The following is a 23,335-nucleotide window of genomic DNA, read 5'->3' as shown; positions in this document are numbered from 1 at the left end:
CCTCAGTTTCCCCGTTTCCAGGGCAGCCCTGGGGATGCGGGTGGGGGCAGCGGTTCGAGGGGGACGTGTCCCGCTCCGGACGGACCCCAGCGCCCCGCCCGGCAGCGCTGCCGCCGCCCCGCCCGCAGCCTGCCCGGGGAGCGCCGCGTCCCCCCGCGTCCCCCCCACTCCGGCGCGGGGGGCCCCAGCACGTGGAAGAGGCGCGCCAGTGGGCGGGGCTTCACCTGCTGGAGGCGTGGCCCGCCGCGCGGGGGCGTGGTCTCCACCACAGGGCGTGGTCTCCACTCAGAGGGGCGTGGTCAGGCGCGGAGGGGGCGTGGCCTGGGCCGGCGGCGGAAGTGGGGGGGGCGTGGCGGCGCGCGCGCGGCCGTCGCCGCTGAGGAGGGAGCCGCGGCGGCGGCGGCCGGTGTGAGGCGGCGGCGGCGGCGGGTCTCGGCGGAGCATGCGGCGGCCGTAGCGATGCAGCGGGCCGAGCTGCGGGAGGGGGAGGCCGCGGCGGCGGCGGCCTCGTACCGGGTGCTGAGCCGCCTGCTGGGCTATGGGGCCGGGCCGGAGGCGGGCGCGGGGCGGGGGGGGGGCGGCGCGGCCGTTAACGGCTCTAACGGCCCCGGCGGCGGCGCGCGGTTCCCGGCGGCGGCGGCGCTGCCGGGCGGGGCGCTGCGGGCGGCGCGGCCGCCGCCGCAGCTGATGGTGTTCCGCAACGTGGGGCGGCCCGGCGAGGAGGGCGGCCCGGCGGCGGGCGGCGAGGGCCCGGCGGGCGGCGGCGAGCTGCTGTGCCCGCGGCACCGCTGCGCCCTGGAGCCCAAGGCGGCGGCGGCGGCGGGGGGCGCGGAGCCGCGCTGGGGGGCCGTGCCGCCCGGCGGGCTGGAGCTGCAGCTGGCCGCGCTGGAGCTGCAGCAGCACGGCCTCGGCGGCAAGGGCCCGGCCGGCTGCCCCTGCCTCGGCCTGCTGCCGCCGCCCGCCGGCCCCGCCGCCGCCGAGGAGACCAGCGACGCGCTCCTGGTGCTCGAGGCGCTGGAGCCCGACGAGCCCGAGAGCTGCTCCGAGGAGGAGCCGTGCAGCCCCGGCCGCGCCGAGCCGCCCCGCGGGGCCGCCCGCCGCGCCGCCCCGCCGCCCGCCGCCGCGGCAGCCGGCCCCGGCGCCAGGAAGGGCTCGCTGAAGATCCGCCTCAGCCGCCTCTTCCGCACCAAGAGCTGCAGCGGCGCCTCGGCCGCCGGGGGACGCCGCCGCCGAGAGACGGCGCTCCGGGGAGCTGGCAGCCTCGGCCGGGAGCCTCGGCGACGTGTGCGGGCCCCGCGGCCGGGAGCCGGAGGCGGGCAGGTACGGGGCCCCGTCCCCCGGGGGCCGCGCGGCCTGGAGGTGCGGGGCAAGGGGGTTTGCGCCGTGCTGCCCCTGGGCACCTCTGAAAGGTTTGGTAGATAAAGCTCGGGTGGGAGTCACGGGAAGGAGGTGTTTGGGATGGTTTATTTTTGGCTGAGAGCTGAATTGGCTTGAGGAAGAGGGTTTGTGTGAATGAGCAGCATCCTGCCCTGCTGAAAGCCCCTGGATTACAGGTCGTGTCTGTGTTGGGCTCTAGGCACGGTGCGAAAGTTTGGAGGAGCTGTGTGGAGAAGCATGCATGTGCAATGGTGTGCCCCAGTAGTGCAAGGGGGGGGCAGAAAGAGCCTTGATACTGCAATAGCTCTTGTTTTGCTGAGGATGGGGGATATAGGGCAGATGATGCTGCAGCACAATTAACGAGCATGAGGTCTGTGTACACACTCCTCTCCGACAGGCAGACACCGCGGAGGTCTGTCCCTTCCAAGAAGGGCTTGAGCCTCTCGGAGCAGCTGCAGAGTGTTCATCTTTCAAACCAGGATCAGCAAATGTAGCCTAAGTCTAGGAGAGGCAGGCAGAGCAGGAATATATTGCTTTGGGAGGTGCCTGTGGAAAGAGGGCTGCAGAGACATGTCCAGGAGCATAACTTGTGAAGCGATGGGCTCTTAATTCACTGTGCTAATCTGTGGAGAGAAGTGTCTTCTCTAACTTTCATTGCTCTGAGCAGCAGCAATTCTTGGTTTAAGGTTGACCGTACAGACGCTGCTTGGTGTCTGTGTGTTAGGCAGTGATGGTGGCTGAACCTGCGTGTGGGTTATGGGGCAGTCTGTTGAGGGCTTGTGCACTGACTTGGATCCTGAGTGGCTGGCCAAGCTCAGCTCGTTAGCTTCGGTTCAGAGGTACCTCTGCTGCTCGGTGCCCTGGGGACTCTGCAGGTGCTAGCTTGATCAGGAGGTATATCTGAAAAGTGGCCTTCAGAAACACTGAGGTGCAACCGAAGGCACTTGTGTTTCCTCTTGTTCACAGTGTTGCTGAATGATTTCCTGATGCTTGCCAATATGATTTCAGGCTTAAACCTCAGCTGTGCTAGGCAGAGCCTGCTACCTCTTTGCTTGGACAAGCTCTGCATTGCTGTGGAGTCTGTGCTCTCTCTCTTACTCCCCTCTGTGCTTCACAGCAGGATGTGGCTGAAGAAAACATTGGCAGCCAGAAGCTGGCTCAGTTTTACTCTACAGAGGAGCCAGGTGTGCTTGTTAGAGAGACTGGAGGGACTAATCCTGAGACTTCTGCATGGGGATAGTTGGGATGCAGATCTTACACTGTAGCATTTGCTAGGGCACTTGGCTTGCATCTCTTCTTTGGCTACAGCTAGGCAGCTAAGCTCAGAAGCAGCAGCTGTAGCTTTCTTCCAGTGTGGGATTTCAAAACTGCCCTTTGCCAACAGCAGTGGCCGGTGGTTCTTATTCTTTTCGCAGTTTGGTACAGCAGCTATCACAGAAGGGCTGCTCTTGACTGGGCAAAGCTAGCAGGCATGTCTCCATCAGCAGCTGAGTGACCACAGAGCTTTGAACTACTGCCTAATTGGGCTGCCCGGGCTGGGGTTGCCAGGACTTTCTACAGTAACTTTTTTTTGTCCTGTAGCTAGTTTTGAAAGTTGGCACTGATTACTTGAGCCACTTAGAAAAGAGTGGATTTGGTTCAGTTGTAGTATATGTGTGAACTGTATTTTGAGCAAGTTCCCCTTAATCCCATCTCATCTGATTTATTGTGCTGGTGGCACCCCGCAGACCTCTTGTTCCTTACCCTTCGTCTATAGACTCTGCGAGTCCTTGGCTGCTCTCCCCGCGCCAGCCTCATGTTAGACACAAAAGGAGTGTATTTCAGTAGAAGAGGTGAACGGCTTGATACCAGTAGGAGAGGGTAAAGTGCTGGCTTGTTGATCTGTTATCAGCTCTCTGGACTTTTGTGTCAGGATGGGTTTCAAGCTGGGCCTGTGCTACAGAAACTATGTTCTCTACTATTGCAGCATTTCCAGCAGAAGAAATATCATTCCTCATGGAAGTGTTTGAGGTCTATGCAATGTTTGTAGTCTACCCAGAAGCAGCATTAAATAATTGAATGGGTTTGGAGTATCAGAGCTGAGCATTCTCGCAGCAGGGTTGATTGCCAATGTAAGTTTTTTTTGATGGTATTCCGCTGCTTTCCCAGAGTGTACCTGGAGATCTGTGATGGATGAGCAGGAAACTTTGAGGTTTGCTCCGGAGATACTGACCTTCAGTCAGGTGTGACCTGGAGCACCAGTTTGTGGTGACTGTGCAGTTTGGCAGGCCAGAAGACAGCTAGGCCGTAGTGGAGACAAAGAAGGTGAAATTACTTCCCTCTTTGAAGTAGGGAATGACTTATGAGATCAGGTAGCCTGAACTCCTGTGCTAACTTGCAGTGTCAGCTTACAGCCCTGGAGCTGGTCAGTGTGCTTGAGTCATAACTAGTGCTAAAGTGCTCCTGAGAGGAGGCTTGGTTTTGCATGTGGCACGCTGAAGCTGTTTTATACTATGGCTTATGAACTTCACTTGCAGCAAATGATGAAATCTGCCTCAAATGGTAGGGGGTCAAGTTGACTGTCATAACATGATATTTTGCTAATGTTTTTGTGGCTTATTCATTCCTTTTTCTTCTTGACAAGATCAAGGAGCCTCCAGGATGTCTCAATGCTGAAATGAGGTGATGTAAAATTGGCAGTTATGTCTTAACAGATTTGGAGCAGCGAAGAACCATGTTGCTGCCTGGGTTTTTCCTTTTGTCGGAGAATTTAATGGTCACTGCTGGTGGAAGTGCTGACTTTTCATGCTCTGGCATTGTGGAATTTTGCTGCACTAATTAGGCAGTATTTTAACAAAGGTTAGTTCAAGGTGCCTGATGCAGCAACTGTTGTGGTTCAGGGACCTCGTTGCTGCTTCCAGTTTCTTGAGTTCCCTCTTGCTGAGGAGGTCTAGCTTGAGCTGTGTTTTTGGCTTGGGGGAGTGCTACTCTTGTGCTGGCTGGGATAAGGGGTGCCTTTTATTTGCCCTTGGTGTTGGTTCTCTCTGCTGCCAGAAGACTGTATTGGTGAAATGTTTCCTGCTGACTTGAGAGACATGACCTTGCTGTTATCATCATGGAAGAGTGGTTTGGGTCCTAGGATGTCCACCCAAGGCTGCAGTTGAGCAGGGGCACATTGCCTGTCTGACATGAAATGAGATCTCCTTCTCTCTTTCTTTCCTCTCCCACTTGCCCTAGTCTGGCTGTGCGTTTAGTAGGTAGAAAATTGGGTATTTGCTTGGTCACTGTTAGAAGATAGTCAAATCTTCAAGTCCCTCTGGTCGTGGGTGTGTTGTGCAGCAACTTGGCTCTCTGCCACGGTCTTTGTTAAGCTTAATGCATTAAAATCATGCTAGCAGGTGCTATCTGATATTTGCACTATTCTTCATTGGTTGACTGGAGAGAAAAGCTTTCCTTGCCTATATTGAGGATTCCAGGTGTGTTGCTGGCTGTTGTCAGTACAGTATGGATCTGGCGTTTACTGTGGTCTGTGTTGCAGCAGCTTGTGGCTGATAGAGTGGGTTACTGGTCCTTTTAGTGAAGGAAAGGTTCTGTAGGGAGCTCAGAGCCATCTCTGGGGTTGACTAAAGGCTGTGCTTGCTCTGGAGCTCTAGTATCTGACTTGCAGCTGCCTACTGCATTCTGACAGGCAGATGGGGAATGCTACTCTTGCCGTGTACTGGGTGTTTACCTACCATGACTTTTTTAAGTTACTGAGAAACAGAATTCATTGTATTTGAAATTGTTGCCCACACTTCCTAGGGTGTTGTCAGTCCTTGAGGCAGCACAGTACAGCTTTGCCTCCTGCATGCAGCAAAAGTTAAAAAGGAAACCAACCCCATTATCTAAAATCAATAGTGAGTGTCTGCTGAGCTGCAAGAGGCTTAGGCTGAAACTAAACTTAGAGATACCAATGTGAGGCTTCTCCCCTGAGGCCTGAGTGTTGATATTTAAATATTGCATCACTAAAACTGTGCGTGTGCATGTGTTTTTTTTTTTAAAAAAACATTTTTTGCCATGGAGCTCTTTGGGGAGCGGTAATTGGATGGAGAGGGGAAGGGGACAACGCAGGTTCGGGCACCTGTTGAGCAAATCTGTGCAGACATACCTGGGCTGCTTCTACGCGTCAGTTGCTGGATTGGTACCCAAGTCTTGTAAATGAGTTCCTCTGCCCAGTACTGATGACCTGGTCTTCTGATGTTTTTTAACAAGTGTCTTTGTTATCATATGCATAAAGTGCCACATAGCTAGTCTGGGTGGCTGGGTAAGACTTGCCTTAGTAGGACACACAATCATTGCTTTAGAGTGAGTGAAGGCAATGAATGTGCTTTTTGACTGTGCAGAGTGCTGGTCTCTAAGGTGGTTGCCTCAGATATTATTGATTGGTGGGTAGCTGGCCCTAAAATCCTTATTTGATAGAACCCAAGGGACTCCACAGTTGGCTCTGTGCTGTATGAATCCTGTGCAGAATCTGTCCATGATATTTGTGAGCGGCAATATCTGCATATGGCTTTCTGTAGTGCTGCAGGGCTGTGCTCTTCTGACACTGCAAAATGCTCAGGTCCTGGTCACACTTGATTTCCATGGTTTTCAGCATCATTTGGAGATGACTGCAGAACTTAAAGACAGGACGAGGAAGTGTAAGAGTTTGGCATAGATTGAGTTGTAAAGTGGAAGAGTCCATCCATGGGAATTATTTCTTGCTCTTGCCTTGCTGTAGGCGTGAGCTTGCTGGAAGTGAGAAATCACAGAAGCTCGTCAGTACCCGTAAAACACTGGCATAAGTGTAGCTGCTTTAGCAAAAGCAAAATGCCAGCAATTCTCTTTTCTGTGTGGTTTAGTGGGTAGGAACAAAACTTATTATAAGGCTAGTTGATATTAGGCCAAAAATGTAACTGTGTGTGCACGTGCAGCTGTTGGTGCATGGTGGTGGTGTTCTGGGAACAAAATCCTTAGATGAATATGAGAGGCTTAAAATTAAAACACTTCCAAACATTTTAATGGAATTGTATATATCTAGATGATGAGTTTTCTCAATATTATGAGCAAACTTACAGTATTAAATATTTTTTCACAGCTGTATGACCCAATTAAGTTGCTAGGGTTGTTCAGATAAAAAGGAGAGAAGCATTTGCTGTTCCCCATGGAAAGATTAGGGCACACTCATCTGTGCTCAAATGGGTCTTTATTGCATGGCAGTATGAGACTGGAACTTGAATTTCTTCTCCCTGTAGGTTGGCTAAATTGTCTGTTCAGTGCAATCCTTCCTGGAAGGTAGGAGCCCTTACAGCCAGTTTTATTTGAAGCTTTGTTTGGGTTTCTTGGGAGGCTGCTTGTAGAATGGGGTGGCTGAAGCACAAAACAAAATGTGTTTAAGGTTTTGGCTCACATGCTTGCTAGGAGAAGGTTGGAGAGCAAGGGGGAAATCTAAGGAACAGTGTCAGCTCTGTCAAATCCTGTGTGTGGTGGAAGTGGGGTGTTCTTGATGGAGGTGGTCCCTTGCTGTGATGGCAAAAGGTGAACATAACTGGTCTCTGAGCTTGTGCAGATCTCTGGCACAATCACTTTCCTGGATGAAGTGAGACCACTTCCTTTGGATAGCACAGCCAAGTTTCAATATTTAACTTGGAGTTACCTTGACTGGCCCAGTACAGCCCTAATACATCTGACATTGGACTGGTCATTCCTGGCATGGGCCTGTGCAAGGGACTGCAGATGCTTGAGACGCATTTGCCAGAAGCTGCTGTTACATTCAGCTTTATTCTTATGCTCCTTTCTTACATGGAAGGCAGTTTCCTCGCATTTCCCACCCTCTGAAATGGGAACCTAGTGCCTTGCAGGGTTCTGCAAATCAAGGCTTGAGCAGGCCAGCTTGCTTCAGTCACGTGCCTTTGTGGGAGGCTGGAGCCTCTCTAGACCGCAGAGTTTGGTTTTGTTCAAAACGGTTCACGGTCAGCATCTGCTGTATGAAAATATCACTGCAGTTGGGTGGCCTATAAATAGGGCTTCTAGGTTTAAATAGCGGGCCAAGTCAGGCAACTTTGTTTTTCTTCTTGTTTTCCGTTGCAAGAGAAGGTCTTGCAGCCTGGCTTCTAGAGGTCTTAGTGATGCTGGTTTGCGCTCTCAGCTCAGCCATGGACTCAGGTTCTGGGGGACCAGACTCTGCACCTCAGTTACTAGCATTTTCACTGCATAGACCTGTATGAAACCCTTCACAGTTGTGGCAGAGAGGGTGCTGAAGGGAGTGATTGATTTAATGTGCAATGAGAGCACAGGGTAACTGCAGCCTCGTTTAAAATCGCTGTTTTGGGAAGGAAACCTCACAGGTATTGCAGGTGTTATGGAGTCATCATCAGAGGTGATTTTTCTTTTAGCTGTTTTCATCCATTTCAATGGCTCCAAGTTTAGCTTCCCTAACCTTCACCTGCATTCTGAAATGCTTTGGGGTGATGGTGTCCTTCTCCGAACTCAGGGAATGAGGGCATTTAATGTGCTTGCTCCTGGCACAACCTGTAATTGTGAAGGGATCTAACTTGTTTGTCTAAGGCATTTGGCAACATCTGATCTAGAGAAACAGTGTGATACCTGTTGTGAAACAGCTTCTTGGCTCCAGTTACCATACTTGCTTGGGGTTTTTCTTTCCAAGGACTATATTAATTACTTAGAGATTTAATTACTAGCAGGTCTGAGACCTGACTTTACTGCTTGACTGTTCTCCTTAAGCCAAAACACTGCTGTAGGAATTGAATGGACATGCAGTGCTCAGCTGTCTGCAGCTTCTGTGAATATGATGAAGGCTCTCTGTTTAATAAAATCATACGATTTTTTTTGGGGGGGGGATCTCCCCATCTCTCTTCACAATGTTTCTTTATTTCCAATAGGAAACACAGATTGACAAGAACTCAAAGTGCCTTTTCCCCGGTTGTTTTCAGCCCCCTCTTCACAGGTAAGAATGGGAAAGATTTACAGTATGGCATTTCATTTTGCTGTAAGAATGGCAATATATGCTTAATGACAGATAAAATGGTTCTTTTCTCCATGTATAAAGCAGGATCTCTGTCGATAGCTCTCTTGCCCTGCTTGGCCTAAAACTCCAAACAAGCTGTAAAGATAGTGACTCTGCTTGATGTCAGCATTTTGCAATTTCTCCTGTTGAAATGCAAATTTGAGTTGTGATCGTGAAGGTGAAGATCCCTCTTCCATTCAGGGCTGTTTGCATCAAAGGGGTTCGGAAAATCCCCTGTAGCACAAATGCAGTGCATGTGCTGGCCTCCTTTGACTCGAAAGGAGGTGAGACTGAGCCCCACTTCCCACGTGGACTGTGCACCTCCATCAGCTATTCTGTCGCAGCGTGACTGTGAGAATTAACGTGTCCCTTGTGGGACAGCACCTTCTTGTCAGCTTTTGTTCCTCTTCTGCCTGCTTTCTCTCTCTCCCCACTTCCTGTGTTTTTTTTTCTGTCCTTCCTTTTTCTGCTACAGGGAAGGTGGCTACAAGTTGGTGCAAGGTGGGGAAGTCCCGCTTTACTTGTGGCTGAAAGAGCGGTAATACCAAAAGGTTGCAGTCAGGCTTCATGTGCCTGTTATGTGCAGTGCATGTACTTACAGTCAAAGCAGTCCTGGCCGTAGGCTGGGGACTTACTTGGGGGATTCTTGTCTTGAGTATTTTTATGCAAGTTCTATGTTAGTTCTGTGCAGCCTATTCTGAAAGCCAGATTCCAAATAAATGTTAAGGATCTTATTTGCAGGATAGAGGAAATGAGATATTTGATAGCGTAGTGTTTGCAGTATTGGGAAAACAATACTGTGGATGTTGTGTGTAGTGTGGGAGTGTGGGTAAAGTTGAAAGCCCCCTCTTGCTCTATTGGTTTAGGTGTTTGAAAGCTTGGAGAACTTGGGGAAGGTGCGGATGTGTGTTTTACATTTCTGAGAGAGGGTTCAAGCCTTCTGGAGAGCTGTGGAGATTCTTGCTGAAAAGTGGCTTGTTTCAGAAAAGTGATCTTGAAGGCAGAGCATTCATTCGATTTGCCTGAAAACAGTAAGTGAAAATTTCTGATTGAAGCCTACTGTTTCTGCTGTGTATTTCACTCAGCCCTTTCAGAAGGGAGTAACTTGGGGATAATTCAACTGTAGTGTTTTTCGTTCTTTTCTCCATTCTGATCTTGGATATCCCTTCAGCTGATGTCTAGATGGTAGGGTAGCATGCAGAGAACTTGTTCCTTGCATGATTTTACTGGCTTCCCGTAAAAGTCATGTGCATTTATTTAGCAAATCAAGGCTGATTAAATCAAAAGCTGCTACCAGCACTTTGTCAGCTGTTGCTAGGGGAAGGGAACATTTGCTTTGTGAGTGTAAAATCTGTAGTCCTTATGCCTGCTGGTGGTGATGGGGTGCAAAGTATCCCAGATGTGTGGGGTGCAAAGTATCTCTTCAAAAAAGAGTACAGAGCAGAACCTGAAATTAAAAGCAGAAAGTTATTAATTTGGGAGATTGACTTGACTAAATGTTTATCCTATTGACTATTTCCAAAATAACTTATGTTGATTTCTGCAAATCAATGGCAATGCTCTCTTGGGAGCTTTTCATTTGCAGAAGACCATGACCCATGCCAGCTTCCCTAAAGTGGATGTTTGAATTTTAATTGCTTGGGACAAATTGTTGACTTTCCTACTCCTGTGTAGGAGAGGGGTCTTTTTTAGGGTTTTTTTTTTTTGGGGGGGGGGGGGGGTTGGTGTTGAGTTCTTTTTACATAGTGCTGTGTAGGGAGCTTCCCAGAAGGGAACCCCCAAAAGGGGATAGAATTTGAAAGACTGGACCAGCTTGCATGGATTTCTTGGTGATTTGCTTTCACATTAAGCATAAGGGCTGAGCGGGAGTAGCAGTGTTCTCCTTGGAAAGGCCATTCCAGCATTTCATGGTGTTTCTTGGGGCACTTCTGAGGAGTACTGTGTCCACTGAGCACCGAAGCCTGCCACTTCAACTCCTACTGAATTAGGAAGCATTTGAAAGCTGAATTATTGCAACCCCTCTTAATTTTGTCATCTTTTGGTTTTTGTCATACAAGATGAATGCATCCCAACCTACATTGCCGCTTCATTTTTTAGGATGTGGAGATGAAAGAGTGACTGTGTGTGTGTGTGTGTTCACATCCATAAATCCCCTAGGGAGAAGATACCTCAGATGATAAACAACCCTAAATACCTCTCAGCTTTGCTTATTAGTAGATAGGCTTTTTGAAAGCAGAAGGAAGCAGAGTCAATATTGTCATATATAATGCCTGGTAAATGCGTTGTCAGGTACTTATCAAGAGATTGGGTGATGCTATGTTACAATATCTGGAGCAGAAGAGGAGCTACAGGCCCACAGGAATTGAAATCTAAGGCAGCAAATTTCATTGTCCTTGAGACCATATTTTAGATGTTTGTAATGATTTGTTTTCAGTGCTGGTTGTTCATAAGTGCTTGATTAGACTGATTTTGGAAAAACACGTTGACTTTGGCAATACTGCTTAGCCCTCACTTCAGAACTTAGATGTTTTCCTTTTGATTCTATGTTAGTCCAATACTGAGACTGATGCCTTAGCCTTGATTTGATGGCTTTTTCTCTTGCATTATTTTAGCTTATCTTCAAGCTTTTCTCCTTTTAAGTTACCCGTCTTTCTTTGTGTCATTATTTCCTCCAGCAGTATCCTGACTCCAGAACCTTTAGATATAGGCATGTTCCTGCTATTTGATGTTAGAGCTTGTCTAGCTCCCTCATTAACTTTTAGAGATGGTACCCTCATGGCCTTTCGGGCAAAAGATGTTTCTTTTTGATTAAGATAGTTGTAGGCAAACACCCTTTGGAACTAATAGGAGCACTATCTCAAAGCTTTTAGTGCTAAGTGGTACCTACTGTTATGTAAGTAGGCCTGTGGAACAACTTCCCAAGAATTATGAGATGCCACTGCTGTGCATCACTGATAAGATCTGCATGTCACATTAACTTGGTGGTGAAAAGGTCTTGCAGCCCCTTCCTCATAATATACCCTTGATACTGGATTTATCCTGGGTTCGATAGCCTGTATCAATATTTATCGTTTCCTTATGCATGGCAGTTGGTTAGGGCCTGACCTTTGGGCTGCAGGAGCAGAGCTGATCAATGTCTCAAAATTGATGCAACAGAGAAATTCAATTTAAAAATAGTTAATGAGGTGCCCTGGAGACCATTGATCTGGGTGGAAACTGTTCTCCAAATCTCTTCAGGTTACAGCCCCTTCCCTTCCCCTCCTCCTTGTGCTTGGCCTGTGCATGCCTTGGCAAAGGTGCAATTCTAACAGTCTTGCTCCACCAACCTTCAGGTGAAACAGTATCACTAGTGGATGTGGACATCTCTCAGCGAGGACTGACCTCCCCTCATCCTCCGACTCCTCCACCTCCACCACGAAGAAGCCTCAGCCTGTTAGGTACTGTGCCGTGCCTGTGTCAAGAGCTTGCTGTGTGCCAGTGGGGGAATATAGGAGCTGCCTCTTGTTCTGCGCCAAGGTGTGGGAAGAGAGTCTCAAGGGTCCCTGACAGTGGACTTGCCGCCTGCTCATCTGACCTAGTAACACACCTGCTTACCCTTCCCTGACAGAGGATTTCTTGCTATTCGTTGAAGGCTTCAGCATTTCTCTTAGATCAGCCAGGAGCAGAAGCTCATGACAGAGCAATGTGAAGAGGGACTTTAACATGCTCGTTTCCTAGTTTGTCCTCTGCTACACTTGCCTTTGGCAACTTTCCTTCTTTCTAGCCATAGCCAAGTAAGGCCAGTTCCCTTTTGTGCTCTCTAGTTGTGGAAGCAGAGGCTCCTTGGGAGGATATCAGGAGCCTGGCTTAGCTGATCTGCATCCTTCTCTGTAGGAAGTTTCTCTCTGCCTGGGAGGAGTTTAGGAAGAATAAAATCAACCTGAATAAAGAGCACCTTAAACTGCATGTGCCAAGGCAGCGTCATGTCTGTGAAATCTTCTGTCAGTGCCTGTCTTGTGCTGCAATCTGCATGTATCAAGATGCCTGGGCTGGAAAGTTAACTCCTTGATTCTGGGAGTGCATGTGAGTGAATGTGTGTGTGTAAGCCTCCAAGTAAACTAAGGATGAGCTGGTTTGAAGTGGCAACAACTACCTGCTCTCAGAGAAGCTGGTGGAAGATCATGAGCTGTCAGTGAAAAACTTCATCTTCCACTTCCCCAAGCAGCACTAAGTTAGCTGGTTTGCTTGTGCTGTGTTGTCGGGTGCTCGACAGCGCAGAGCTTACTCGCTTTCCTGTTTTCTGAATATCTCTTGCCTCTGTTCTCTTCTAGATGATATCAGTGGGACGCTGCCTACATCTGTCCTAGTGGGTCCGATGGGGTCCTCCCTGCAGTCTTTCCCTCTGCCTCCGCCTCCTCCACCCCATGCCCCAGGTCAGCTTAGCTGTAGCAGCAAGGCTCCAGTTTTTCCCTTCAGGGATCTGGAGTTACGTTTTTTTTCCCCCTTGGTAAACTTTAAGGCTGCACGAAAGACTTTAAGAGCAACAGTGCTGCTGCCTTTGTCCACTCCCAGTCACACAGTCCTACTTGCCGTGTTAAATGCTCACTTACAGTTGTCAGGACTGTGGTTTCTTTACCTCAGTACACTGCCTTCTTTTCCATGTGAAGCGGCTCTTTTTGTTGCCCAGAGTAGCTTTGCTGAAGCTTGTAATCACACTGATTTTGTTCTCAATTCAGCATCTCCTGTTTTCTTTGGTTCCTCTTGGGTTCAGCAGAATTGCAGCCCAACTTAGTCCTGGCTGTAGGCTGGCCTGGGTGACTTGTGAGGTGTTGGAGAACTTCTTGCTGACTAGTGTCAGCAATGTAAGAAGACAGCCTTGGGAGCAGATTTTAGTGGAGGACCCCAATCTTTGACAGCCAGCCTATTGTGCAGTCCAAATAAATGCTACATGAGGTTGTTCCCTATCCTTCAGGACCCGAATGGTTTTAGTTGCCCCCTTTTTAGAATCTAAGATATTGGCATATATTTTAATTCCTTTCAGTCAGTGCTACCTAGCACTTCCCTCCAAGCTGACATAAAGAAATAGCAGGGGAAGGCACTGAATTATCACCTTGGAAGAGCCAGGTAGTGATGCCCAGTGTCCTTCCCAAGGACACCAACCTTCATCAGTCAGTCCAGGTTCCTCTTCCATATTGCAGCTCCGCTACTTCTGCCCTGACCCCCAGACTCGAGAGCGTACTGGGGGAGATGGGCAATTTATTCTTTGCATTAGCTTTGATCAGTAACCATGGCTTGGCCTGTCTCTCCCTCTGCAGATGCATTCCCACGTATTGTCCCCCTCAGGCCAGTAGAGGCGGTGAACAGCCAGCCCACCCCACACCTACAGTGTCCACTCTACCGCCCAGATTCGAGCAGCTTCGCAGCCAGCTTGCGAGAACTGGAAAAGGTAATGTTAACATAGTGGTGTGGCAGCAGCGCAGGACCTTAGCAGGAAGATGTGCTGTATTAGGCTGCAGGTGTAGACGTTGCTTTTGGGGACTGATGATCTCTTTTACAGACCTGAGAGCATAAGGTTAGGACAGGACAAAAAACCTTCTGGCTTTCTCCCCATGAGGTCTTTGCCCATGAAAGCATTTTGGCATGCATGGAAAGGAGTGCCAGTGTTAGATATTCTAGTAGCCCTTGTGGTAGGGGATGTGATGGCACTCTGGTCCAGGAGCAGAGAGTCCTAATCATCCATCTTCCCGGGTGAATACAGCTAGTTTTTGACCCTTAAAGTAAATTAACAATGAGCAAATTATATCGGCTCTCTGGCTGCTGTTAAAATCCTTTTTGCTAGTAGTCCAGTGGTATTCTGACTATCTCTTTCTTTTGGTAGTGTGGCTGGTACTGGGGACCAATGAACTGGGAGGATGCGGAGATGAAGCTGAAGGGGAAGCCAGATGGGTCGTTTCTGGTTCGAGACAGTTCTGACCCCCGTTACATCCTGAGCCTGAGCTTTCGATCGCAGGGCATCACCCATCACACTCGAATGGAGCACTACAGAGGTAAGAGTCGTGGGGAACTCTTGGGATGCTGCTGACAAACAGGAGCCTATGGCTATGGTCTGGTCTGATTTTTAGGGCCTAAAACAACGCTCTGGGCAGAGACAAGGCAGAAAAAGGGGAGCAGCAGTAATATATTTTTGCTTTTGTGTTGAGTTCTGCAAGAGGCTTTAGAGCTTGTACTTCAGTTTTTAATGCCTCAGGCAGCATAAATTTGTATTTATAAACTCTATTTATAGCTCTGGAAAAACTGGCCAGTACGACAATTCTGTGTGCCAATCTTCATGCCTTGCTTTGGAAAACTGAACTCAAAATGAAGACCAGGTTTCTGAGATCCTGTGTGATCAAGAGGCAATGTACAGCAAGGCCCATTGTTCTGTAGTTGTCAGTGATTCCCAAATGAAACTCGTTCTCCTGTGAAGTGAGAAGGGGCCTCTTGATGTGAAGCCTTGTCATCTCACTTCGTTCTTCCACTGAACACTGTCCAAGAGATCTTCAGCAGTGGCATGAGCTGTGCTATGTCCCAGGCTGAGACTTTGGTTCCACTGTTTTGGGTTTTTTGTTCTGAGAAGTCCTTGCACGTTGCTTGCACGCTTTTTTTCCTGATATGCTCAGCCTCTCACACAGGCTACTTCTCACCTCACCCACACACCTTTTCTGCTCATCTTCAAGTGTGGCTTTTCTATACCAAACGCTTGTACAGACAGCTGCCCTGAGGCTGAGTAAAATGCCTGAGAGGTTCAATGCACCAGGTGAGGGTATTATCAAGACTCTTGTAGCTAGCTGCCTTGTAACCAGTGGGCAGGCTTTAGTAATAGGTGCCTGCATAGCACTGTCATTAAATGGGCCAGCAAATAATGTGTTCCAAGGCTTCCCAGCCAATCTACTGGAGAAACCAGTGGTTTGCAACCTTTCCGAGCAAAGCTCTTTTTTTTTCCCCACTATTTTTGCCCTTGCCTTAGGGATACCACTGTTTTCCCCCCTCCCCCCCATCAGCATTGCTGGTGTAGAACTAATAAACCTGGTAGTGCTTCTCATCTTGAGCCCTTCTGACAGAATTAGTGCTGGGGCATTTTTCCAGTCTGTATAGAGCCATTTCCCTGTCCCTCGTCATTGCATAAGAGGGAAGGTTATTTTCATCCCTCTGTCCCTGTAGAAATTCAAGAAGCACTTCCAGCTTAAGGAGATCTGAAGAGAACAGATTCGCTGTTTGTACAGTGGATATTCTTTTTCATAATTTAGCTTTGGAGCAAATTTACCTCTTGGGTACTTCTGGATTTGGTAGTGCCTTCTCCTTAGCATGAAGCTTTACATGGATGCAGAGTGTTTTCAAGGTCACTCTGCTGGCTTTTTGGCTTTGAGTTGCAGTACTTAAGCAGATGAGTTATACAACACACCTCCTGTTGGAATCTGCCCCCTTGGCATGCTTGGAGCTTGCATCTGGCTGCCTGAGAGGCTCCATCCTAATTGTAGTCCTTGGTTTCCATTTTGCTCCTCCTAGTGAAGCTGTGTTCAGTGTTGGCTGCTGTCAGAGATCTCAGTAGATTCTGTGTCACGAAGGTCATTCTTGACTTGGGCTATGTTTTGCAGATAGAAGGGGAGATAGAGGGGGCAGAGGGGTATAGGTAGTATTTTGGCAAGCAAGGAAATAGGGCTGCTTGCTATTGCAGAGAGAGGGGAGGCTGTTTGCAGCACAGAGATCATGAGAATAGTCTGACTTGAGGCTTAAACTAGCTTATTTAGAGATCTCTAAACTGGTTAGAGATGCCCTGTGTTGCCCCTCTCCAGTTTTATTCTTGCTAATTAAGCTTATGTGTACATTGTGTCAAGTGGCAGCGTAGGGGAGGATCATGTTGGTGTTTCTTGATCTCTGGTTTTAGCATGAGAATAATTTGAATTAACGCAGCTGAAACAGTCTGCAAGAACAGAGGGCTGCTCCTACACCTAGTCTGAAATAAAGGTGATTTTCTACAGCAGTAGGGCTGGCAGAAGAGGGCTTCAGCACTTGAACTCTTAATTGTTAAGTACTTGTCCCTCTGGGCTTAACTTCTCTGCACTAAGTTTCTTTGAGATGGGTATTGATGCATTACTGCAGAGGAGCAGGTGTATTCGTTAATACTGTGTTGAAATGCATTTCAGGAGTTTGGAGCAAGCAGCAGTCATTGCAGGCTGGTTTCATATTCAGGCAAGCATGACCTGGAGTTGTGCTTGGGTTATGGTGGTCATACTGTTATGTCTTTCAGACTGTCAACTTTTGGAAAACCCCAGTTCCAATGGAACAGCATCTTTTCTAGTAGATGCCACTGGTGTTTCTTCAGTGTCCTGCTTTGTTCCAGCCTTGTGAGAAGTAGTTGTTAGCCTCTGGTGTTTCAGCTGGGGTGCTGCTCTGCTGGTGACTGTCACCTGGTCTTTGAGAACATAAGCCAGTAACTCGTGACGAATGTTTCCTCTTGTCATCAGTCCTCCTGTAATGTGAAATCCTTTCTGTTCTGTTGGAAGGGACCTTCAGTCTGTGGTGCCATCCCAAATTTGAAGACCGCTGCCAGTCTGTGGTAGAGTTCATAAAGAGAGCGATCATGCACTCAAAAAATGGGAAGTTTCTTTACTTCCTCCGATCCAGGGTTCCAGGTGAGTCTTGTGCTCTAAGTCTTTGTGATGGTTGTTGCTCTGTAATAAGATACTGATGCATCCTAAACGCCTGTTTAATGTGGCATTGGTCTGCTGCTCTCAAGTCAGTGTAATGGTATGCATCCTTGCCCACTGACCTTTTAGTATGATCCTGAGAAGCAGATCTCTTGGCAGCTGCATCAAATACTTGTATTGTTAAGGAGACTTCCTGAACCTTTCTTTTCAGGAGTATAGAAACATGATACCATCTAACACCGCAACTAATGGAGCTATAAACTGCAGGCTGGAAAGTTACCCCCCTCAAAAAGCAATTATCTCATTGCTAAAACTCAGCTTTCTTCCCTCCCCAGTCTCAGTACTACTTTTCTTATAAGCTGTTCCATGCTTTGTGGTTTCCCAGTTATCCTTTTGCTGAAACCCACCTGGGGCTGTTGAGGGGGGAGATATTAAACAGAGTACATGTGTGGGAGCATTTCGAAGTGGTGAGCTAAATGTGAGCCTCAAGCAATAGATACTGTAGATTCAGAGCCCCTGGGGGGGACCATGGTGCCATAGTACATCAACAGGCAGGTGCTTGCAAGCCAGGAGGGAGTGTAAGTGAAGCTTTGTAGAAGCATATTTGATTGTATGCTGTTGGAATTGCAGGATGCTTGTTTCCCCATCCATCAGTCCAATTCCTTAAATGGGCTTGCATCTCCCTCCTCCTTAATCCAGTCTGGCAACTGGACAGTGTATTCTGTATCTAAGCTATTCTGGCTTTGGCTCATCCTTCTTTATGCATCTGAAAGCTAACGGAAAAATCTGATGTGCAAGAAAGGGAATAGACTTGGGAGAAAAGAGTGGGGAATACAGTTTGGAATGAGGGAAAAGGGTGATGCTTGGGGAGAAAAGAGCAGAGGATAAACTGGAACACTGCCATGGTAAAACAGGTCATGGCAAAGAGCCTGAAACAGGGGCAGTATTGCAAAGAATGAGAGGCTTGCTGCTGTAAATCTGCAAGTGGAATTATAATAAATTTGCTGCCTGTCCTCGCTGTCATCACATCTGTAGGCCCTGATGGTGATAGCACTTCTTAGTGGCGCTGCAGCATGCCTACATGGAGGTGACCAACTCCCAAAGAATTTCTGGCCTAAAGAGACCGAAGGGGAGGAGAGACGCGATGTTCCCTTTTATCGAGCCGAGGCTCGAGGCCTGTACTGACTTGCTTAGTGACGCCTGCAGAGCTGGAATTTTAACTCAGATTTGTTCAGTGTTGCCCCCTGCTGCAGAGTTTGCCTATAACTGCAGTGCTGATTTTGTCACATGGTCATGCTTTGGTGGGAGGAGAAAAATGTAAAGCTAGTTTTGCAATGTACCTTGCCTCATAAAAATCCTTAGAACTTAAACATTAAAGATACTTTACCTTCCTGATCTTGAGATCTCTTCCCCTCAGGAACTGAGCTTTGTACACATTGTAGAACTCCATACAAATATCTTAGTCAAAAGGACTTGCTCTAAAAAGCATATTCCCAAAAGAAAAAAAAATCCCTAACAAGCTATATTGCACATCTGCTGAGGAGTCGCTTGCTGCCTGGCTCTGGTCCCCTCTGTAAACTGCCAATCAGCTGTGCTGCTGTCTCCAGGTCGTGCCTCTCCTTTGGGATGCAGCGCATCCCAAGTGCTCCTTACAGCTGCCCTGCCTTGATCCTTGAAAAATAGTATAGTATCGATGCCCGGTCTTTGCTGAGAGAATATTTAGAACCTGCATCTCCCCAGTGTGCTCGTTAGTGCTTTTCTCCTGCCGAAATGTTAACCGCTTTGCGAGGAGAGGGGATGTTGCTAGCATGCAGCTGGCTGCCGCCAGTGAGGCATGTGGCTAGTGCAGTATGCAGAACTCGTGCTGCGTCCCTGTATTACTGGCTGAGCTCCCAGAGGCTAATTCCTTTTTGGTAGGAGAATAAGGGTAGAGGGGGTTCAGCCTTCAATTGATTCCTGTTCTTTGCTTTCTCAAAAGCTGGCTCACAGCTTCCTGAGCTGCCTGGAGCAGTTTTGAGCCCATCTTAGTGTGAAGAGCTTTCCCTTTTCTCCTTTCACTCTGTTGCCTTCAGAGACAAGCCAGCAGGAGGGGGTTAGAGTGTAACTAGCTTTGAATCCTTCTGTAAAGACAGATAAAACCTTGTGCTGTGAGTGAACCCAGCTCCCAATGATCCTTTCTAGTGCTCCTTCTGACCTCTTGGTTCTGTGGGCTTGATTGTTGCTCTTAACTTTGGGGGAGGAGGAGATTGTGGGGAGGGGAGACAGCTGAGTGCAACTTGCTTTCAGCTATGCAAGGTTGCTCTCTGCATGGGGAGCTGGCTTGATGGAAGCTCCTCCTGCCTCTGCCTTTGTGCCCAGCCTCGTGACCCCACGAATGGGCAACTCTTGCACAGCTTGAACTTGACCAGATCCCTCTGCTTTTTAATGCTTCGATAGAACTATCCAAAGGGTTAGTTAGAGTAAAGCCTATATACCAATCATGATGCCTTCCTTTTCCCTCTTATTTCATCCTTGAAATCTAATGACTTTCGAAGGCCTATTGCTTCTCAGTATAAAGTGATGCTTCATCTGCTAATCCTGGGAGAGGAAGATGTTTAGGAGCTTATCTGCTTTCCTACTAGTAGCCAGAGTCACCATTTTGTGTTAGCTGGAGGGAAGTGTCATTTGCTTGTGAGGAAGGCTGGAGAGACTTTTGCAGTCCAAGGGGGATTGCCCAAGGAAAGTTTGGCTAGGCATTTCCAAGCATCTTCAAAGCAATGGGCTTCTGAAAAGATTTCTTGCATCTAGACTCAGTCTTGCAGGAGCTCTGGCTGGCAAAAGCCATCTTTTATTTGTGAATTTGTAGCAGTCTGTTTCTAATATAACTCTGTTCTCCAATGTTGTTTTTTCAAGGTCTCCCTCCAACACCTGTCCAGCTCCTGTATCCAGTCTCCAGGTTCAGCAATGTCAAATCCCTTCAGCACCTATGCCGCTTCCGCATCAGGCAATTGGTCCGCATAGACCACATCCCAGAACTCCCGCTGCCCAAGTAAGTCTCCAGAGCTAGACTGGGAATGCCTCTCTTTGGTTTCCTCTCTGACATTCACCACAGAAGGCAGCAGGAAAAACCCGTGTGAGTAGCAGAGGCTCTGGGAAGCAGTAGTTTACTTCAGCCTTGGCACAGCAGGCTAAATGTCCTGTGGGCTTTAGGATGTAGCAGCTGAGCAGACAGGAGGGGTGGCCAACTCTGGCATGAGGTGTTGTCTGTCAATAGCACAGCCTTAGGAATACAGATTCCTGTTTGGTGACTGCACTGGATGGGCTACAGGGCCAGAGTCTGATTAGAGGTTGCTTTGGTCGTGGCATATTGTTGAAGCACGTGTTTGTACCATTCTCAGGCCTCTGATATCCTACATTCGGAAGTTCTATTATTATGACCCTCAGGAAGAGGTGTATCTGTCACTGAAGGAAGCTCAGCTGATCTCCAAACAGAAGCAGGAGACTGAACCCTCAACGTAGCAAGGCTTCCTCTCCTGTCTTGTTGCTGTCACTGATGGTAAGTGTGCTGAGTCCATGCATTGTCCTGTGGAACTGAGTGTAAATCGGTCTATGCCATCTGTTTGCAAAGGAAACATGATCCGAGCTGAAAGGACATGGCTTCTGCCACTTCCTTGTGCTTATTTAGTACCCGCACAGGTACTGTGCTCCTCAGAGGGAGCTTTACTCTTGTGCCAGACCAGCTCCAGTTTAGCTTGCTTGATGCAGCAGAATCTAACCTATTTGATCTTTATCTTTTCCTCTCTCCCACTAGGAATTTGATTGTTGCCATCCTTTAGCCCAAGTCAGGCTGCGGTGGGAACAAAGCACACGAAAGTGAAGCCTGCTTCTGCAATGTGACTTCAGCTCTCAAGCTCTTTTGTATATGAAAGAGGGTTCAAGACTACTAAGAAGTACAGCAGAACAGGAACAAGAGCCTCAGCTCCTGGCTAAGGGAGAGGGAGTCTCAGGAGACAGCTGAGCCCAGCTCATGGACTCTTTCAGAACAAAGAATGTCATGGCACTATTTACAATTTTTTGAAAGTTTTATTTTTGATGTCTTCATTTTTTTATTTTCAGCATGGGAAATATTGTCTTATCAGCTGAATTCTATTATCCTCCCTTGGAAACTTCAAGGTGGGGGGGGTGGAAGAGAGAAGAGGACTTGCTAGCAAGATCATCTGCTTCAGGCATTATGGTAAGACTGTTCTTTGGCTCTCACTAAAAGCAGATACAGCCAGAGAGCTGCTTCAGAGGCAGACTGAGCCAGATTCATGCGCAGCTATGTAGAATAACCTCTGGGGAATATCGAGCCCGGAACAGCATGCAGCTGTGTAACTGCTCTCTAGGATTTGGAAGGCGAGGGCCAAATTGAGTCTTGGGCAGCTGAGTTCTGCAACCGGATTTGCAGGGCGGTCCTATATTCCTATGTGAGTTAGGCCCAAGAAGGGAAGAGCATATGACTAATTTGGATGCCTTGGAGCCTTCTGCCAAATGGAGTGGTTGCTGCTGCACTGGGGAGCAAAGGGCACTCTTTCAAGGAAGCATCGTTCCATTTAGCAAACACTAAGAATTTTGCTGAAGAGCTGCACGCTGAAGTTGCTCAGAGATTCTGTATTAAATGGAAAGTAGCAAAGCTGTTGCTGTAACTGTTGCTGCAGGCTGTGGACCAAAGGTATGTGCTAAAGTAATTTGTCTTGCAGAGCCTTGGGACATGCTCTTTTAACCTTTCTGCTGGCTGTCTCCTGAAGCTGTGAATGAAGTGGGTCATTGAAGTGTGAAGGATCTTGATCAATGGCTCTTGGGCATTTAGAGGCATCTTTGGCATGACTTGGAGCAAGAAGCAGATAACTGAGGATACTTCTGGGATGGCACCTGATCTCTCTGTAAGCTTGCTTGCGGCCTCCTCTCCCTGGGATGCCTGTGGAAACACAGCAATTCAGAAACAGTAAAAAGAGAAGTGATAGTTCTTACTGCATTTCTGGGCCTGACACTGGCTGTAATCCCCATGGCCCTTAGCATCCTGATCTGCTGTTCCATCCATTGCAGCAGCTGCAAAGAATTTGCATTTTATGGTGGCATTTAATGTTTGCCCTAAGTGATGCTGTGAGCTCTTGTTGAGAAGAATCTTTCCTGTGATGTTGTGATGAACACGTGTCCCCATGCTCTCGACCTGGGTGAAGCAAATGCTCCATCATGCAACAGTATGGTCTAAAAATATGGTGCTGTGTGTGGCCTGGATCTTCTGATCAGCCTATTGATCTGCTAAGGTCTGTGCCCTGCGAGCTAGATGTGGTCATTCAGGAGCTGTTAAGAATTTGTTCTTACCCTGTAGAATGATCTGTGTCCTTGAATTGGATAGTCACGTGGATCTTAAAAGCAGCCTTGAAAAATCCTGATTGTCTGCCTCTGCCAAGTGTTGCTACAAAGGGTGCTAACAAATCCTGGCCTCCGTTTCTTAACCATCACCTCTGGCCTCTGTTTTCAGTCTTGGAAACAAGCTTTTTTGTTTTAAGAAAAAGGATTTTGACTTTGAGATGAAACCAATAACTAAGCTTCAAAGTCTGTGGAAATACCTCATCGGACACTACTTGCTACTAACTGTTGCACGTCAGGGGCAGTGGATATCAGGAAGGGGTAATTGCCCCAAGACATGCGGCATGGCATATATTGATCCTTGGTGAAATCTGAACTGATGTGTCCTATCCACAAGGGGGGACAAGCATTCATCCCACAAGTTACCAGTGTAGCCTGCAAAAAACGCAATTGCTCAGACTAAGAAACGCACAGCAAATTGGGCGGATGTTGGGGGGGGGGGGGAAGCATCTATAATTGTGCACATGAGACTCTTCATTCAGCAATATCAAGGCATCTGGCCCTGTTGCATCTCGACTGTTCTGTGCACTGAGGATTTGAATCTTCCAATCTTTTCATACACTGGAAAGGAAAATCTTCCTGAGAGCCAAGTATGGTCTCACACCTCAAGTGTTTGAATCTCTGCTGGTGAAGCAACAGTGTGCCCAGTGCAAATGTCTCCTCTAAAGATTTCCCTCCAAAAAAGCACCTCTGGAGATAGACATGAAGGTGTTATGGGTTGGTTCCTGTGGAAGAATGATCATGTTCTGCTGGCCATGTGGAGTACTTAACAGCTGCACAAGTCCTGGGAGTTCTGTGAACCTTCCTGTTGGCAATGGGAGAGAAGCCGTCCTTCTCCCTAGCGTGGTGATACTAACATCATTTTTCACTCCTTCCT

General features: G+C 48.2%; 1 protein-coding gene across 1 annotated transcript; it reads left to right on the top strand.

The window, feature by feature from the left end:
• The first annotated feature begins 459 nt into the window (after positions 1–459).
• On the top strand, positions 460–22,868 carry SOCS7 (suppressor of cytokine signaling 7). Its single transcript, XM_062595816.1, is given in 11 exon segments — positions 460–1,212; positions 1,214–1,320; positions 8,277–8,341; positions 11,734–11,838; positions 12,712–12,813; positions 13,696–13,826; positions 14,259–14,427; positions 16,924–17,052; positions 19,960–20,095; positions 20,445–20,602; positions 20,858–22,868. Coding segments are annotated over 10 exon segments (1,818 nt in total). The 3' UTR covers positions 20,566–20,602; positions 20,858–22,868.
• The last annotated feature ends 467 nt before the right edge of the window (positions 22,869–23,335 follow it).

This window comes from Rhea pennata, chromosome 26 (assembly GCF_028389875.1).
Source record: "Rhea pennata isolate bPtePen1 chromosome 26, bPtePen1.pri, whole genome shotgun sequence".
In the NCBI taxonomy this organism is placed as follows: Eukaryota; Metazoa; Chordata; class Aves; order Rheiformes; family Rheidae; genus Rhea; species Rhea pennata.
The sequence above is the reverse complement of the archived record's forward strand: the minus strand, read 5'-3'. Positions and strand labels throughout refer to the sequence as shown.